Source organism: Olea europaea, unplaced genomic scaffold (assembly GCF_002742605.1).
Source record: "Olea europaea var. sylvestris unplaced genomic scaffold, O_europaea_v1 scaffold221, whole genome shotgun sequence".
Classification (NCBI taxonomy): Eukaryota; Viridiplantae; Streptophyta; class Magnoliopsida; order Lamiales; family Oleaceae; genus Olea; species Olea europaea.
This window is the reverse complement of record NW_019240124.1, coordinates 102,049-121,917: the sequence shown is the minus strand read 5'-3', so window position 1 is coordinate 121,917 and position 19,869 is coordinate 102,049. Positions and strand designations below refer to the sequence as shown.

At 35.6% G+C, this 19,869-nt stretch overlaps 1 protein-coding gene across 1 annotated transcript; it reads left to right on the top strand.

The window, feature by feature from the left end:
* The first annotated feature begins 16,972 nt into the window (after positions 1-16,972).
* On the top strand, positions 16,973-19,482 carry LOC111380799 (glutathione S-transferase F11-like). The gene is made up of 3 exons (XM_023004445.1): positions 16,973-17,238; positions 17,336-17,384; positions 18,848-19,482. The coding sequence occupies exons 1-3, from the start codon at positions 17,014-17,016 to the stop codon at positions 19,315-19,317; spliced, it is 744 nt and encodes a 247-aa protein (XP_022860213.1). The 5' UTR covers positions 16,973-17,013; the 3' UTR covers positions 19,318-19,482.
* Positions 19,483-19,869: the final 387 nt, after the last annotated feature.

Below are 19,869 nucleotides of genomic sequence, written 5' to 3'. Positions count from 1 at the left end.
GGTAATTGTCATCAGCTCAGATGATTCGGATGATGACAGTGGGGAAGAAAGTTCAAGTGTTAGCTCCGAGTGAAGAGTCCGACTTTGTTGCGTGTGTGGGTTTCTACGTATGTATGTATAGTATTTTTTTTTGTAAGGGATGGATTTTGTTACGTATGTACCAATTCTGTAGCATGTAGGAAACTCCCGTTGGCATGTTATGTGTATTTTGTATTTTGTTAAGCGGACCGTTGAACAACTATCGAGAATGGTAGGGCACTATCTGTCGAGAACGACAGATGAACTGTTGGAGTTTATTGGCAAAGTTTCTGTATCCGTAGTATGTACATGAATTATAACATGTATTTTGGGTGAACGAACACAACCTCATGTGTACATTCAACGTACTTTGTGAACAATGCGGACATTATTATGCTCTAAAAATGATGTGTTCGTAATATACATATGAAAGAAAACATGTATTTTGGTTGAACGTTTCCAATTCCGTACATTCAATTTACATGTGTCAACAATGACAACAATGTTATGCACAACAAAATTGTAGTTTGGTTCGAGGGTGTTATGCAGTACGTTGTGCCTATTTGCGTACTGTAATTGTGAACATAAGAAAGAGTACTGTTTATGCGTAAGAGAATGAAAACAATACTACAATATTTACATTGTCATATACAGACGACATCGGGGGAACACTTAACTTACAACTTCAACTGCTCATGTACAAAATGCTACTTACATCGGATATGGTACAGTGTGGTTCGAACATGTGGTCCGGTTATGACAAAGTCCACCGTAGCGAGTGCATTTCCTGAGCCTCGTGGTACACTCGTGTCTAGATCGCTTACGTTGTGTCGGTGGTCTACCTGGAGGACGACGTACGCTGGGGGGCATAATAGGAGTACCTGTAATTTCGGTTGGAACAATTCAGTCCACTTCACGCAAAACAGGATATATAGCTTTTCTGTAGGCACCATTCCAGTACTCGGATGTGTAAAACGGTGAGCAGAGATCGTACAATGACTTACCTCTCAAGCAAGGAGCACGAGTCGCGTGGACGGACAGCATACGATTTAGTTGGAACTCACGACAAGTGCACGTGTTTTCGGAGAAGTCTACAATGTCCGTGTCGTTGGATATTCAAACTTGTGTTAAGTTATCTGTCAAGCCATGCACTTGCAGCCTAGTACCTGCTTCAAACGTCGTCCGTAACTCATTCTCCATCGTTGGTGACAGTACGGTATTGCATGCGGTTGCACAGGATCGACGTTCATGAAACCACATCTGCATAGTATGCCGAATGTGTTTCACTAAGCATGTGATCGGTAACGAAGGGGCATGTCTCAACATTGAGTTCAAAGATTCTGCGTTGTTGTTGGTCAAAATGTTGTACCGTTGGCCAACATATAGTGCCCGTGACCAAAATGAAAAACCTGCTCGCTCCAAGTACCGTACGCTCTTGCACTTACCCTACGAAACTGTCCCATAAGTCTTTCAAACTCTTCAGTCCGGTAAGTTCTTGCGGCTCTTTTGAATAGAAATATTGAACTTGCATTGTTGTATCACTGGATTAAATTCTTTTCCATATGCCAGACACAGCACCCGTGGTGAACCCGAGGAAATAAGTGGGCAATGGGGTTTTCAAGACTATTTTTTCTGTTGGAAACAAACACCAATTCATCCGAATTACCTATAAGATCTTTTAAATTTGATAAAAACTACATCCACGATCTATTCGTTACGACTTCATCGATCCCTCACGCTAACAGATAAATTTGTTTGTTGGCGTCTTGGGCAGTTGCCAATAGACGGGTACCTTTGTACGGACCTTTCAAATGACTACTGTTAGCACAAATAACAGGCCTCAGGTAGTGCGCGTAACCCCGAATGCTTGCACCGAAAGTTAGGAAAAAGTAGTGAAACCTGTTACGAGAATCTACTTCGATGTGTGTTACTGTCCCTGGGTTAGTCTCTCCTAGGACGTGACAGTACGAAATTTTTTTTTGAAAACTATCACTCAGTGTATAGGGTTGTCAATAGGTCGAGCCGAGCCAACTCGGCCCATGAAAGCATGAGCTCGGCTCGGGCTCTCCACGAGCCGAGCTCGTTTTCGTCCAAAAATGGGCAAACTCGGCTCGCTAGTAGACGTCGCTTTTCATTTTTTGGGGGGGGGACAAATAGGTAATTTGAAAAATAAAAAAGTAATTTTTAAATCGTGAATTATATATAAAAAACTAGGTAAAAAATTTAAACTTTCCTCCTTTATCCGGGATTGGGACCAACTACTTAAATTTAGAGTAGGCGGAGTTAAAAATTATGTTATTTGTTTGTTTATTCGTGTACAATTTTTTAAAGAAAATTTAAAATAGGATTAAAAATTATTTTTTCAAACAACACTGCACGTCCCCTTGCATATAATCTTCAAAGAAAATCCTTTCTAAAAATTGAAAGGGTAATCGAATGCCCTTTCAATTGTCAGAAGTCTTCACTTCGAAGACTATATAGAAGTCTTTCACTTCGAAGATTATATATAATTTTCGAAGTGAAAGACTTCTGACAATTGAAAGGGCAATTATTCGACCACCCTTCAATTTTCAGAAGGAATTTACTTCAAAAATTATACGCAAAGATACGCACATCGTAGTTCGAGAAAAGAATTTAAAATGTAGATATAATAGTAGTAATAGTACCAAGTACTAACAAAAATTTAACTAAATTGGTGGAAAGGAATTTTTTTTATTTTTTTTAACTAAAAAAGATAGAAAAAAATAAAAATGAAAGTTTTATTTTTTTTATTTTTCTTTTTAAAATAGATAAAATACAAACCCTCCTCATTTATCCGGGTTTGAGACCGGCTACTTAAATTTTCAGTAGACGGAGTTAAAAATTGTACACGAACAATTTTTTGTAATGTGTACAATTTTTTAAAGAAAATTAAAAGTAACGATAAGAAAAGAAAAGTTTCATCAATATAATTAAATCAAATATCACTTACTTGACGACATGCAATTTCGACATATTTATCTTGTAGTCGAAAATGAGCGTCCTGCCAATTCTTAACGTACATTAACGCTTCTAAAATATCTTCTTTTAGTTGGTTCCTGATCTCGCTCAAAACTCTTTTACTTGCATTAAAAGCAGACTCTGAAGTAATAGTGCTAACCGGATGTGTCACCAGATCTTTTGCAATCGTAGATATAACTGGCCAATGTCGATCATACCTTCGCCAGAATTCAATTACTTTGTCTAAACTTTTTTTAATTGTTTTATCTGTTGGCATATTCTGGTTGAAATAATCAATTAATTCAGCAGACAGTGCATTATGGCTTGAGCTCGTAGATGTATTATGAGAATGAGATACAGATGGTGATGACGTGGCAGTGGCAGTGGTAGTAGATGAACACATTGCAGATGAATCAAATCTATACGAAAACTTGAAATAAATTCAATATTTTCGCATCTTCTTCTCCAATTTCAGTGGAAGAAGTAAGTGCAGATGGTACCCGACTAATATTGATACCCATTCGGTTCGCATATAATTCATACATTTCACATAATGTTTGTTCTAAATTTCTATATGTGATAGGTGTATCAAATGTTAAGGCGTTTGAAATTTGATCAATTATATATTTAATTCCCAATAAATTATATCAGGAGTCCATCACGCATGCTAAAGGAAATAACATAGGCAAATCTTCCCAATTTTTCTAAATTTTAATTCCATAACAATTATAATTTCACTAAAATCAGGGTCATTTCTGTATTTATGAAATGTTCTTGCAATTATATAAAGACGTTCAAGTACCATACAGTTGGTGGGATAATAAACGCCCGATAAAATTTTAGTGGTTTCATAAAAAGATGTCAAAAATTTTTTAAGTTTCAAAGCTAAATGTCAATCACGTTTAGTCAACATACCCTCGTCATCACTTTTAACATGTCTATTATTATAAAAGTCAGTTATTAAATGTTCAAAATATTCACATGACTTTAATAACAAGTAAGTAGAGTTCCACCTATGACCTACGTCGCTAACAAATGTTTTAGCATTTTGCACTCCTATTTCGACACAATAATCCTCAAATGCTTGTTTTCTACTTAGAGAGATTGTGAATATATTAGTGCGTTCTTAATATTTTGAAGTTCATCCTTTATATATTTTAAACCATATTGGACAATTAAATTCAAAATATGACATATACAACGAATATGAAACAAATACCCACCAAAATTAGGTTGTAGTACCCTATGCAATTTTTTAGCAACTACTTTATTAACATTAACATTATCGAAAGTAAATGAACGAATTTTACCTTCGCAATGATATTCTCTAACAATACTAATAATAGCATTAAATATATTATTAGCGTTGTGAGGAAACTCAATAATTCTAAAAGCAATAATTTTTTTATGCATGCACCAAAGTAGGTCTATATAATGTGCAGTTGCAACTATATATGCTGTTTTATTAATCCCTTCCTATATATTTGAAGTTAAAGATGTGACACTCCCATATTTTTGCAAATTCATAATTAATTGTTGTTTTGTTGAAGTAAAATATTGTATTGTATCGGAACGAAGAGTGTTTCGACTTGCCCCAACGTACCTTGGTTGTAGATATTCTTTCACATACGAGACGTAGTGTTGGTTGTCAATTAATGCCAAAGGCAACTTAGCACCAGCAACAAGTTTCACCATTCCGGTTCGAACTTTCTCCTCCGAATACATTTATGTGGATAGGGGTCCAGTAGAACCATCGGCATTTGGACTGTCAAATTGCAATTGTGTTTGACAGCCTAGAATAAGTCCGTGTTTAGCCACACATACTTTGTAATGACGGTTGAGATGGGTGATACTAATTCCTCTTTGCCATGCCAATCTTTGTTGGCAGTATTTACATACTGCTTTGGATTCTTGGACTCCATTGAAGATTTTTCTTATTGAAATCAATTTAAAGTGATCCCAACATTTTACTTGTTTTTCCCCTTTCGCTTTCCCCTCGCATCAAGAATGTTTAATTCAGCCTCTTCTTCCTGATCGTGTTCCGCTTTGGGAACGTCAACATCATCCAAATTAATTGAATAATTTGGATTGCCACTTACATGATGATGAAGATCCAAATCTGGAATATCTTCAGGTAGGGGTACGTCATTTAGACCTTCAAATTGATTCTAAAATTGACTTTGCAGTGTCATAGGAGATTCATTTCCTCCTACACCGAACAAGTTTTTGACAAATGAGCGTGGATCCATTTGTTTAGTTGTAATAAGTAATAACTAGTAGAAGAATAATTGTATTAATGTAGTGAGAAATGAAAATTGGATCAAATTTCAATAAATATAGTGAGAACTAAGAAATGAGAATTGGATATTGTATAAATTGTATATAAAAATTACACAACTTTCAACACAATACAAGAAAGTTGAGAGAAAGATAATTGAGAGTTGAGAGTGAATTGAAGAAAATTTTGTGTCTAAATGCTACTATTTATAGAAGAAGAAAAGAAAAGAAAATATATATATATATATATAAGGACCAAAACGGTCACTGAAAAATTCATGATCATTAACGGTCAAATAATAATAATAATAATAATAATAATAATAATAATAATAATAATAATAATAATAATTAGGGGACTGAAATGGTCACTGACAAAAGTCAGTGACCGTTGATAAAGTGACCGAAACGGTCACATTTAAACACGAGCCCACGAGCTCAGCTCGTGGCTCGTCGCCAGCGGCTCATTTTTTGTGCGAGCCGAGCGGGCTCGGCTTACCCACCGAATCGGCCCGCTCGGCTCGCGCTGGGGCTCGTGTTTTTACGAGGTCGAGCCGCCCACGAGCTCCGTTTTCTCGAGCTGACGAGCCGCTTGACCCATTTGTCACCCCTACCGATGTACCATGTAGTATATGTAAAGCAGAGACCTTCCCTCTACGTGCTTGATGGTAACTAATTTTTACACCAAACTCATGTTCCATATCACGTGCAATAGCGGTAGGATCATACAATCCGTACGTATTATCCAATTTCCCCATAATCTGCTCGGCAATTACGGAACTAGTGGCATGTCGATGTGCATTACGATGATAATCTATGGAACATGTGTGCACATTGTTGAATTTGCAGATCATGAAGATGGCGGAATGCTTGGCACTTGAAGCACGTAACATCCACTTGCAATTATCGTTCGCGCATACAACGATTAACATTTTTAGGCTTGACCTGCTAACCTGAAATTGAAACTTCTCTCGCAAAGCAAATAGACGAATTCTCAAGTACAACTCTTTCTTGGTAAAAAATATTTGCCTTTCAGTAAGATCTGACGTATTCACAGTGGAAATTCAGTCGCATGTATCCGGACTTTTGGAATGTGATAATAGTTCTTCGTCAACGTCAGTAATATTACTAGTATTTGTACCATGTAAGGGGTCGTCCAACATCTCATCTAATGTTGCAGTCCCAACATCGAAAATTAGAGTATCCGCTGCATTATTGTTTGGGACGCTGTGCTGATGATTGAGCTCGTCGTCCTTTACGGTTTGGTGATCTTCCGCTGCGGCGAACAATTGTTGGCTGTAATTTGTGTCCCTCTCCATTTTAACACTTGTCAGGCTGGTTTCCAAAGTCGTAACGCAGAGGGTAGTTTCTTTATGAACTGATATATACCAATTTACGTCTTCATCTTCGAGTATTTCGGTCGGCGGTATATTCATGTTCGGAACTTTGAACTTCAATTTCATTTTTGTGCGCGGATTAAGAACACAAAGTTTCTCGTTCAATCGTAACAATAGCCCCGATAATGTAATACTGCTCGGCACTAAAATTGAAGTGGTTTTGTCCCCAATCCACTTCCATTCGTCATTCACGTGAACGAACTTTCTCTCGTGCGACACGATGAATCTTAAATTATTGTTCATACTTGAAATGTTAGGATTGCAATGATAAGAATTATGCGCAATCAATATATCGATTATATAATAGCATGGAAGTGACACGTTTGAATATTTAAACCTATGCAATAGTTCAAGGTCAAATGAAGGGTGTCAAAAATTTTCAGCTGTCCAATTCGACAGTTTAGTTATCTATCCTGACAGTTTATAAATGTCGGGTTCGACAGTTAAAATGTCGATCCCGACAGTTTCGAAATGTCGAGTTCGATAGTGCAACTGTCAGAACTACTGAGAAGCTTCAAATGTGTTTGGTAGCATTAATGCTTATAATCATTTCTCAACTACAACATCACAACCTATTTTCAGAAATAAATGACTGAATGCTTTATTAAATATGGAATACTTCATATTTTCCTAAATATTTTTGGTATGTTTTTCCTTCAAAAATATTAAAAAAAAGACCATGATAATTAATAGTAGTGATTACCATGTTTGTTTTTAACATTTTAAAAAGAGTAAGCTCTTACATAAAAATATAAACAATTTGTAATAACTGACCTTTCAAGATAGATGAAGAAGATTGATGAAATAATGTCTTCGTGATGAAGAAGATGAATGAAATAAGGGTTTGTTTAAGAAGAAATTTTTTTTTTTATGTTAACTAGGGTTTTGAAGGATTTTATATTCATTTTTTATTCACTAAATTCATATTTTACAATATAATATTCATATATTCAACGATTATAATATATAAATTAAACAATCAAATCACAACATTAATTGTTTTAAAAAACAATCTTGAAGGAGCGTTAAATGCTCCAAAAAGGTCAAATTAAGGGTAATTTAGACATTTGACAACAAAAAAGTGACATTTTTGTACAAATTGTGTGCACATCAAAATTTTTTGTACATTTTCAAAAAAAGTAACATTTTGGTAAATTCCCCTCAGAAATTTGATAAAATTCCTTGATCAAAGTAATGATAGTTTTTGCAGATTTATGTAATGTGATGTTTGCATCTTTAGAACTCATTTTCACCTATACATTCTCCAAATAAATGGTTTTTCACTTCTTACAAAATCTATTATGAAAAAGGAGTCAAACATGTGCTAACTGCTAAGTAAAGTTACAACAAACAAACCACAAACTTGTGAGACGAAGAAGACCTTAGTAAAATCAGAATTGTGGTCCAAATGAATAACAAAAGTTCTGAAATACCTTAATAGTCGTGGTAATCATATGGTAATCTTGAAGTCACATTGCAACATCAACGTCTTTTTTGTGATTCCAATCCTTTTTTTTTTTTTTTTTCGAAAGCTTCGATCGTTTGTATTGATTTGGTGTAATTCTATGCTCAAGAAAAGTTTTAAATGAAAAATATCGTAGGGTTTTAAAAGAGAGAGAAGCTTTAATTGTAATCACTTATCATATATTTCTGTTTACAATTGTAATTGGTTACTCCAATTTATTTTTTGAATATCGTCCAATTCTAATGGAAAATTCAGAAATTTTCAAATTTCATGAATATGATTGATATTTCATTAAGCTTGCTAACTATATGTAGATACCATTTTTTCCCAAACTAAATTATTTGATCTCAACAATAGTATGGAAAATGGTCCGTAGCGACTAGTTCATGTAAAAAAAAAAAACTAGAAATGGAAATAGAAACTGATCAATTGTGAGATCAAGATTAATTGGCCATGGGTTAAAAAGAACTTGATCATTGGCTACTGTTGTAGTTTTATTTTATATTGATGAAAGCTATATCTTATGTTCGTAAACTGTTTATAGGGTAACATCTTTAATTGGTTACTTTTCACATGAAACTTGATCTTAATTTAGATAAAAATGGGTTAGGTGATTAAGACATGTTTGCTTAGACATAAATGTGCTTCCTTTAAGTCAACCCCAAATTTAATAAGAACAATCTTCTTCTTGTTTGTTAAATATTTGATTAGATATTCAATTTTATTTTGAACTTTTTAAGAAACTGCTTTTGAACGTCTAATTTGTATTATTTTATGGAAGTCCTTCCTTCCTCAGAAAGTCCTTACATCGCTCAGAAGCAAAAGTAGAAACCCGTCAAATGGACTCTTGCAATAGGTTGAGTTTTAAAATGGTGGAGAAAAATTGAATAGAATTATTCAATAGACCCACAAGACGAATAAATTTAGGTAGAAACAATTAGTAAATGAGCATAGCATGGTAGGATTATTTAACAAGGGAATCTTTGTCTGACTGCAAAATTAAAAGCAAACAGCCCCAATGTTGGCAAGTGATACAGAGAGAATCTTTTGCCCCCTTATCGATACCAATGTAATTTGCTCATAATATTTATTATTCTCCCAACAATCCCACTTCGCATTTACTCTCTTCAACTAACCCTATCAAAATCAAGTAAGGAGAAGAGTGGTTGATATAGATAACTTACTTCTTGGTTTTCGATCTTCTTAGTCATTTCGATCGCCCCCGATCAGTGTAATAAGATGTGTATTGATTATTATGTTCACCAAAAAGAAATGAAATTAATTGCAAAAAAGAAATGAAATTAATTGCAAGTGAGATGAAAAATACAGTGGATATGGTAAAGTGGTTAAACTTGTTGACTTGTTTTGTCACCAAAAGCTTGCATTTATTATGATTTTTAACTCATGAACGACAAAGTCCCATACGTATATAGTATATGAATACGTATATGTCTGTGTATATGTTGGTTCAATAAATTATATATAAAATATTTTAGTTCGATTGTTATGTTCTATGTTAAGAAGATAACTGTGGTAGTGGTAATTGAGGATTCTTAACATTGCTTGGCTTGAATTCTTGTCAAGAGTCAAGATTATCGTATAGTGTTTTCACCGTTGGCGTTAAAATTCATCAATTCTCTAAATGTGTAGACATCTTTTCTTGAGCTTACTTTGTCAATGAATAATGAACCTACAACAAAAATCACATTTAGAGGTGAATTGGAGTTGTCTAATGCTCAAGTCAACTAGAATTTTTAGATGAGACAAACGTAAGCATTACTATCATGACTAGTCAAGTATGTAAAATTAATTCATTTTAGATTTACATCTCTTTTCACTTCTTAATTTCAAAATTGGAAAATCTCCTAAACTACTTTCTTTCTGGTAACAATGTGTGACCATCTAAAGTTTAATAAATGCTTTCTTTATTCGGTAAATAATAAATGCGGTATTGCCCCCACAAGCATGGGTGCTTCTTTCAATAATACTTGCTAGGTAAGATTTATTTCTTTCCATCATCAAAAACATGAAACAAGAAAATTTCTTAAACAAGTGATGGTGAGACTTGAAGCCCCAATATCGTATCACATTAAATCATCTCAACTAATACTTTAAAGTGTTAAAAATTTGTCTATTTATTTTGTCGTATCTCTCTATTAGGTTTCATAGAACTACTACGGTTCAAAAAAAAAGAAAAGAAAAAAAAAGAAGAAAAAAAAAAAGAAGAAATTTCATGATAGTTTCACTTAAGCCATACAAAACAAGGCAAACCACAAAGAAATGGAAACCCTAGTTTGAGACACTGCAATGGTAAAGAGTATTGCATAAACTGATAAATTGCTTTCTTCTCACACTGAAAATCAAAGAAAAAAGAGAAAATCAAACCTTGAGATTGAAGTACATTTGAGTAGTCCTCCAAGAATATACGAGATGAGTTTATAAATGAAAAAGCACACTAAGATATTGGTGCGGCTCAATCAAACTCACTAATCATAAATCTTACATCTTTAGACATAAGGTTTAGGTTACATTTGACTTCTGAGTGAGCCGAGCCAATATCATAGTGACTATTTCACGTTTCAATATGTAGACAAGTCAAAAGAAAACAATAAGAGAGAAACGCAAACATTATGCCATTTTCTTTGGCGAGAGGGCAATGGAGAGGAAGGAGAGGAGAAGGGCAAGGGAGAAATAGTAAATTTTGATCCTTTTTGTAGAATTTAAGAAGAAAGATTTGTTGGTGCATTTAAAACCCTCGACTACCAACACTGGTAAAGGAGGACCAGACCATTAATGTCAACAAACCACCCCATAAAGACACAATATTCTCTCTCTCTCTCTCTCACAAGTGCATGCAATGAATAAATATAAAGGAATCGTCCCCATAACTCTACACAGTGTACAGTATATTAATTCCCATAAGAGGAATCTTATCTGAATAATGCAGTCTGTTTTGTCAATGGCTTAAATGCAGTTACATCCTTGCTCAACACATATCTATAGTCTTCGACTTGAAAGTGAAAACAATCAACGAATGTTTAACATATTTACGGCTTTCGCTAATTTTTCCGCTTTAAATTTGATATTTTATTACATTAATTGGGCTCTGACCCATGAGTTCAACCCCACTTTTCGCCTCTTAATGTTTCATATCAATCCAGAGCAACCAGATTATTCTTGGAACCAATTTCAATTGAGCTCAAAATCTCCGGTACAATAACATTTAAATAAAATTTAAATAAGCTCAATTTGCAAATATGAATTAAGTTTTTATAATCACTGAGAGAGGAACAAGCTCGAGCATTTCGATTCTCATAAACAAATATTGGGTTTTTTGATACCCAATAATCCGGGCGATAATGTAAAACAGTTGTCGAATTATTTATCGACACCATGGATTTGGCTCAGCTCAGAGACGAACTACATTTTTGGATGGCTCGGGTTTGGGTTGGATGATTATTTGGTTAGTTGGACGATTTAGTGATTAATATGGAATTGGAAATTGGCCCATTAGTTTAGGTTACATGGCAACCCATTTAGAAATCTCCTGGCCCATATTTGGTGATCTAAACTAAACTAACCTATATATATGTATCTATCTCCCAGCTGTTTTGGTGTGTGTGTTATAACAATGAAGAGGAGAGTTAAGAGAAGAGAGGCAGCCGAGAGAGAGGGAAGCCATGTGAGGTTATGAGTGAGATTCAACCATTGTGATATCTTCTTCTTTCTCTCCATACCTTTGTAGATTGCTAACACCACCACCCTTCTCCTTTATGGGGTTAGAGAGCAAAAGAGCAGTCTAAAATGAAGGTGAAAGTTTCGGGTCGAATCGAGGTAAATCGGTGTTCGTTTGATTATTTTCTGAGCACGAAATCAAGATTTATCGAGGAATTTTCGCGACAAATGGTATCAGAGCTTGTGTTGTTGATAAATTTGTGATTTTTGGGGCTTAAAAGGGGCTGGAAGTGGTCAGAAATCGATCTCGAAAATAGGCAGAAAATTGGATAGAATTCTAGCAGATTTTTTAAAAACTGGACAGATGTGTTTTGTTGTTTTCCGGCCAAACCAATTGCCATTTGGAGAAATAGACACCACCATTAGACTGTGCAGGTGGAGAAGAAGCCGGAAGGGTGACAGGTCGTCGGAGTCGCCTGCGCCCGCCTACGAGGCGCGTGGGGACGCGTCAACCGGAATCTGGAGATGGTGTCTTTAGACAGAATGTTGCTGGTGACGATACGGACCCTGCGGTGTTGTCGGATTTCAGTTTTGAGCAATGCGGTGAAAGTTGGACAATTTTGCCCTTGGACATTCGGGTGTTAGGTGCTGTTTTCGTGTTGTTGTGGTTGCTGGTGACTTTAGGATGAATAGTGATAGTCCTAAAATGGTGAATTCGCATTTCTTGATATTTACGGACCTTTAGACGTGGTCCGCTCGATATCGTATTCTTTGTCTTTTATTATTGCAGTTAAAATTAATGTGTAAGTTAATTATTTATTTTTCACATTAGAAGTCATCGTGTGGGGTGATGTTAGATTTGGGGTAACCATTGCTTGTTGCTAGACCTAGAAATTACATGTTAACTAATTGCCTTAAATTCTATGTGAATTTGTCACCAATTTTTTCTACACCAATAAAATTACATGTGACCTTAGGAAAGTTTACTTGACTATTCTGTGTGAATTATGTGTCAGTACTTTGCTTATGGTCATTATTTGATATTGTTGGCATGTATAGGTCTAAGGCAAGTGTGAAAAATAAAATATGTTTTAACTGTGGTAGACATAGTTGAAAGAGATTGTTCTAGGATGATAATAAAAGGAAAGATGCGGATAGAGATGATGCGAATGTGACTTTAGGGTCGAGTAGTGATCCTAGTGAGGTTTTATTGAGAGAATAAACCTGGTTACCACATTGCATCTGTGTGTAATCATTTCTGCATGTATATGGTCACTTAATTTTATTGCAATGTTGATGTTACACATTCAATATGTTTGATGATGTGTGTAATTGCATGAATTGAGGGTGATCTTATTACTTTGTGTAATATGTTTACATGCATAGTGGGTTGAGTTTTATGACGTACTCTGTTTGCTCTGTGAGTGGTGTGAGGGTGTGGTAGTGAGAAGAAAGTTGGGTAGTCGTTTCACTCCTTTATCTTTGTTTGTGTGGTTTGTGAGATTATGGGAGGCGATCATGTTAGGGTTACCTTCTTTCTCTTTGTGAGTCTCTTTTATGAGTGCAGTGGAGTAACCGACTCTTTTTTCGATTCTCTTTGAGAGTGCCGTCTTCATTATTTTCTTGGTGGATTTTTTGAAGCATTGGTGAGTGGGTTGGCCTTTGAGGTCACTGAAAAGTGAGTTTGAGATGCATTAGCAATGAGTTGGATGTCTTTTGGTAAGGTGGAGTATAGATACCTAGAGGTGCATTGGTGATACGCATGGGGGATATGGAGTGTGACATTTGGATCACGAATGGAGATGTGATCAAATGTGTAGAATCCTTTATTTGTGAAAGAGACCCTGGTCAGGTGGAGTGTGAGAGAGATACTTCTATCACTTCTGTAAGATGGAGTCTCATTATGCACGTAGGTTGTGAGAAGTGATGTGGTGATAGAGGATTATCCCGAAAGCTTAGGATCTATTGTGACTTGCTAGTTAAACATGAGTTGAGTGATTGATTTAGTGAGCATTGTGGGCGATGAGAGGAGATATATATTCTCGAGGTGGGAGTAACACGTAATGAGATAGGATAAGTGTGGTGAGATCTTTCATGGGGTCATTTATGCATTTGTTGTATATGTGCGTGACCGTGTGTTGATTAACTATGTGTTAATATGTGGTTCTGTGTGAACATGATTTTGAAAAGATCTGTGTGTGTTATCCTATATACCTTCATCGCATGATTGTTTGTTCACTGTGAATACTTGTTTCTACTTGAGTTGAACAAGTATGGTATGTGTGTTTCGGTTTGAAACACGAGGTAATGTCTGAGATACCAATTTTATTGGATTATCTTGATTGTGCAAGTTTAAACTTTGTATTTTGATTACTTACAGATTATTGGGCATCAAGGTAGAGATTATTGGGTTTTTTGATACCCAATAATCCCGAGCGATGATGTAAAATAGTTGTCGAATTATTTATCGACGCCATGGACTTGGCTTGACTCAGAGACGAACTACATTTTTGGATGGTTTGGGTTTAGGTTGGATGATTATTTGGTTAGTTGGATCATTTAGTGATTAATATGGAGTTGAAAATTGACCCATTAGTTTAGGTTAAATGGCAGTCCACTTAGAGATCTCTTGGCCTATATTTGGTGATCTAAACTAACATATATATATGTATCTATCTCTCAGCTGTTTTGGTGTGTGTGTTGTAGCAATGGAGAGGAGAGTTGAGAGAAGAGAGGTAGCCGAGAGAGAGGGAAGCCATGTGAGGTTGTGAGTGAGATTCAACTATTGTGATATCTTCTTCTTCCTCTCCATACCTTTGTGGATTGCTAACACCACCACCATTCTCCTTTGTGGGGTTAGAGAGAAAGAGAGCAGCTCAAAGTGAAGGTAAAAGTCTCAGGTTGAGCCGAGGTAAAACGGTGTTCGTTTGCTTATTTTCTGAGCTCGAAATCAAGATTTATCGAGAGATTTTTGCGACACTATAATATTTAATATGGAAATGAGATTGCTAATGAGGTAGGCGAATTTACAGTTCTTCAAAGATTTCTAGTAATACCTCATCAAATACCATACAATAAATTGCAAAAATTATGACATTTGATGCAAAACTCCCACACAAATATACTGACTAGTAGTGTAAAGTTTCTTTTTGTTTTCGTTTTAATTATATAAGTGTAAGAGCAAGAAATTTATTTACTTGGAAAATTGATGAGTTTCGCAAATGTATCTTGATCTACGAAATTACAAGAGGAAAGAGATTGTAAATTGGTGAAAATGTGCATTTTGTAGCACGAAGGTTTTTCTTTTTCTTTATATAGTGTGAAGAAAATAGATTTTCAGAGAAGCTAATTTACTATAGGTCGTGAAATATATACACCTTCTACCACATTACAAAAAATATCAACTGCACAATTTATCTTTATGGTAGATGATGTCTTGACTACACAATAATGTGGACCGACCGCTTGACATGATATCCCCATCGAATGATATTATCTTTTCCGCGTGATAGATATATGGGACAACATAATAATGTTGATATTTCTACAAATATTTAAAACTAATTAATAAATAAAGTGATGCATTCTTTATATATACACTTGAACTATATATGTTGACCCCGGAAATTGGTCCTTCCCCGTGGCCAACTGAAAGCTACTCCACGTGTTCTTCCCTGCGCACAATCAGCGAATAGTCAGGCGCACACGGTCGGAACCAGCGGGGGTGGTGGCGATCATATACACTCCGACGGTCAAGTCAGGTTTAAGTGATCGAAACAGTACCCAGGGGCTATGCAAATCAATAATAAAGGGGGAGGAGAAAATATATAAACTTGCTATGAAGTACTATGTAGTAAGAGTTTCATTTTTTTTTGTTTCTTGCCAACCCTTGGGTATTTATAGGTGGTATGAACCGTTGGATGTGGAACGCGTGTATACATTTGATGGTATGAAGCGTCCGCTCATAGGTATCAATCAGTCGCATTTATAGAGTGGGCGGACAGTTTGTTTCTTCTGAGTTGAATTGACATAAAGTTGATAAGTCACATCAACTAGCCTCATGGAGACGTCAAATCAATTTAAACCTTAGGTGCAGGACAAGTCTCAAATTGGCGACGGATCTTCTAACTGGGGTCCACTTGATCTCGACCTCGGAGGCGAGATGTTTCGGCAGGTCAGTAGTAGGGATCGCTATATCACTTCGGAGACACTTCGAAAGGGTCGTTTTCAGGTCGGAATATGTGGTGCTGCGAGTCCGAGGCGTGTAAGATCGGAGCGTAACAATATACATATTTTTCAAATTTTCAGCAGAAACATATTGCTCAAATCATAAATATTATAATTACTTGGTAATAAATTTCTACAAATAAATTAGACACAAACACAAATTAAAAAGCCCTAAATTTTATCTTAATTGTTTATCGAATTCCAATTCAATATCATCTTCCGTGTCATTTGGTACAAAATCATCTTCATTGGTGGACGCCCTTATTTCAACTTAGGAATTTCTATTACCTCTTATAAACGGTAAGATATCATTGTCAACCTCCTCTTCCCATCATAATTATCAACAATTTAAGATTGTGCATTATTATCATCACTTGCTAGTAAACTTAAAGGAAGATTGAAGAAGGAGGCTAGGATCGACGTAGATAGTTTGCAACTATGAAAATTTGATTTTGATTTTTCTAAATATCAAAATCCTACATAGTGCTATCTATAATTCATGGGGGTGAATTATTTGAGCTAATTTGAGCTATGTTTGACAACCCTTCTTTAAAAAATATTTAATTTTTATATTTATTTTTAACCACACATTTATAGAAAAAAATATTTTACACGTAAACCCAAATATTTTTCTACTTTTAACCATACATTCTCTAAAAGTTCACTATTGAAAATTTCATTTTCTCAAAATAATGGTCATCAAACAAATGCTTGATGTTTGTTGTGGCTAAATTTATATTTTTTAAGTTATAAAAATAAGTTAAGACTTTGCTTTGTAAATTTTGACACAATTTTTTACACAAATCATTGCATTTTGGTGTTCAAGCATGCACATATCAGGCACACACTCCACATGCCCGGCATTTCAAAAATACTTCGAGCATACTTGAGAGCACTAGTCATATATTTATTTTAAAAATTATTTATTTAAACTAACGATAAGGATAAGGGCCGAAGATCCCTTAAAGACTGCCTATGGTTGAAAATGAAACACAGAAGCAAACAGAGCAAGAAATAAGTAATCCCATCAATCTCTCAATTCTTCCAATGACGAGCACCGTTAAAGTGTACGGACCACCAAATTCCGCCGCCGTATCAAGGGTTCTGGCCTGCCTTCTTGAGAAAGATGTCCAGTTTCAACTCATCCCCATCAATTTGGTCAGAGGCGAACAGAAAAAACCTGATTACCTCAAACTTCAGGTAAAATTTATGCATTTATTGAATTAATTTGGTGCATTTCTCTTTGTTTATGCAAGGTAAATTTTATGGGTTTTATATTTCTTGAAATTTTGGACAGCCATTTGGGCAAGTACCAGTGTTTCAAGATGAGAGCATTACACTGTTTGGTAATTCATACATACTTTTGAATTTTTCATTATTTCCTAAGTAAAAATGATTTATATATTCTGTTGTTTATTCAAGTTTATGATAATCTCTCGTGTTTTGAAATTTGCTAATGGAAATTTTAGAATTTAGGGATTTGTCGTAGTTTATTTTGAAATGAAAATGGCTTCCCTCAGGACTGTTTGGAGCATGGGAGTAAATTTAACCAATAATCACTAAACTTTACACTTGGTTACTACTTGCTCACTCATTTTTCACAGATTACTGAATGCTCACTCATCTTTTCATGTAATTACTCATTTACCACTCGTCTCTTCAAATAATTGGATGACTTTTGCGGCAACTTTTCGACAACTTCCGACCACAAAGAATGTCGAATTTTGATACCGTTAGGAAGCCCACGATGTCCTCTTCAATTACCACCCAAAATCTCATTATAACTCCAAGGGATTCGGTCGAAAAATTGCCTTAAAAGGCGCCCAAAAATTCTAAAAATCTGCCTAGATTTTCAGATTTTTTGGGTGACTTTTAAGGCAATTTTTCGGCAACTTTCGACCATCAAAACTATCGAATTTTGATACCATTGGAAAGGCCACAATGTCCTCTTCAATTACCACCCAAAATTTCCCCATAACTCCAAAGGATTCGGTCGGAATAAACCCACAAAGTCAGCATCCCGAAATTTGTCCAGATTTTCGCCTTTTCGAGATGTTGGCTTTGTGGGTTTATTCCGACCGAATCCTTGGGAGTTATGGGGAAATTTTGGATAATAATTGAAGAGGACATTGTGGGCTTTCTAATGGTATCAAAATTCAATAGTTTTGATGGTCGAAAGTTGCCGAAAAATTGCCTTAAAAGTCGCCCAAAAAATCTGAAAATCTGGACAGATTTTTAGAATTTTTGGGCAACTTTTAAGGCAATTTTCCGATCGAATCCCTTGGAGTTATAATGAGATTTTTGGTGGTAATTGAAGAGGACATCGTGAGCTTTCCAACGGTATCAAAATTCGACATTCTTTGTGGTCGGAAGTTGTCGAAAATTTGCCGCAAAAGTCGCCCAATTATTTGAAGAGACGAATGGTGAATGAGTAATTATATGAAAAGATGAGTGAGCATTCAGTAACCTGTGAAAAATGAGTGAGCAAGTAGTAACCAAATGTAAAGTTCAGTGATTATTGGTTAAATTTACTCGCATGTTTAGTATGGGAAATCCAGCTATATTGTAGCTTCAGTCCCCAGTCTTTACCCTCTTTTGCATTTCTGTTAGACACCCGTACTCCTTATTGACAGTTTCCGTCCAAAAATATGTTAAACTGGTGTTAAAAGAACGACCATGTTCTGAACTTGAACGAGCAAAAAAGCAGAGAGTATACTTCATCTTCTACGTCTGAAAAATGGGATGTGGGGACAATAATTATTGAATTTGGATCTTCATTTGTTCTCTTTCATGTCTTTGATGAAACCAGAATCCAGAGCCATATGTAGATATGTTTGTGATAAGTATGCAAATCAAGGAAACAAGAGACTGTTTGGTACAAACCCATTAGAGAAGGCGTCAATTGATCAATGGTTAGAGGTAGAAGGCCAAAACTTTTATCCACCAACCTCTGTTCTTGTGTTCCAACTAGCTTTTGTGCCGAGGATGAAGATCCAGCAAGACGAGAATTTGATCAAGCAAAATGAAGAGAAGCTTGGGAAAGTGCTTGATGTGTATGAGAACAGGCTTGGTGAGAGTCGATATTTAGCTGGCGATGAATTCACATTGGCTGACCTTTCTCACCTGCCTATGTCACGGTACTTGGTGAATGCATGTGGTAGAGGGGAACTCTTCACTTCGAGGAAGAATGTTGGGAGGTGGTGGGATGAGATTTCAACCCGAGAGACTTGGAAGAAGGTTAATGAGATGCAGAACTCACAGCCCCGACAGAATGCTTGAAATTTGGTTTGTTTTGTGAGTAGTGGTCTATTTGTGATGTGCATTGTTATCTCATTTGCTTCTTAGACGGCATTATAAAAATTGTATTCGTGTACTGTTGTCAAACCCATCTTTGCACCCTGTATGTTAAATATCATCCCTACTCTCTCCCGGTTTTTCCCCATAGCACCGTCCACTAGAATTCTACTAGTCAAATCAACGTAGTTAAAAGTAAATGTTAATTAAACAAGGAAGTCCATTTGAGGATGGATCTTCTCTTAAATTCATGTAAGAAAAGTAAATGAAAGAAAGATGCCAACATGCAATTTAGCCTAGAATTTTAAGTGTACCGTTGACCAGTTTTTGGTGATTCCGCGAGAATAGAGATTTCATCTAGTTTGTCAGACCGCTTCTTCTCTACTTACTTTGACACTATGTCATACCTCAGGCCTCACTAGAATTGCTACGATTATCCATATCCCTATGCTCCCATCTTATTCTTCCTCTTGCAATTTTTTATTTTTATTTTTTTAGGTGCATTTTATTCCCTATGTTGTTTCAAGGGCTTCTCAA

Coding starts and splice junctions, on each gene's coding strand:
- LOC111380799 (XM_023004445.1), top strand. CDS start 17,014: ATGGTTGAAAATGAAACACAGAAGCAAACAGAGCAAGAAATAAGTAAT. Junction 17,239..17,335: donor CTGATTACCTCAAACTTCAG/GTAAAATTTATG, acceptor AATTTTGGACAG/CCATTTGGGCAAGTACCAGT. Junction 17,385..18,847: donor TGAGAGCATTACACTGTTTG/GTAATTCATACA, acceptor TGATGAAACCAG/AATCCAGAGCCATATGTAGA.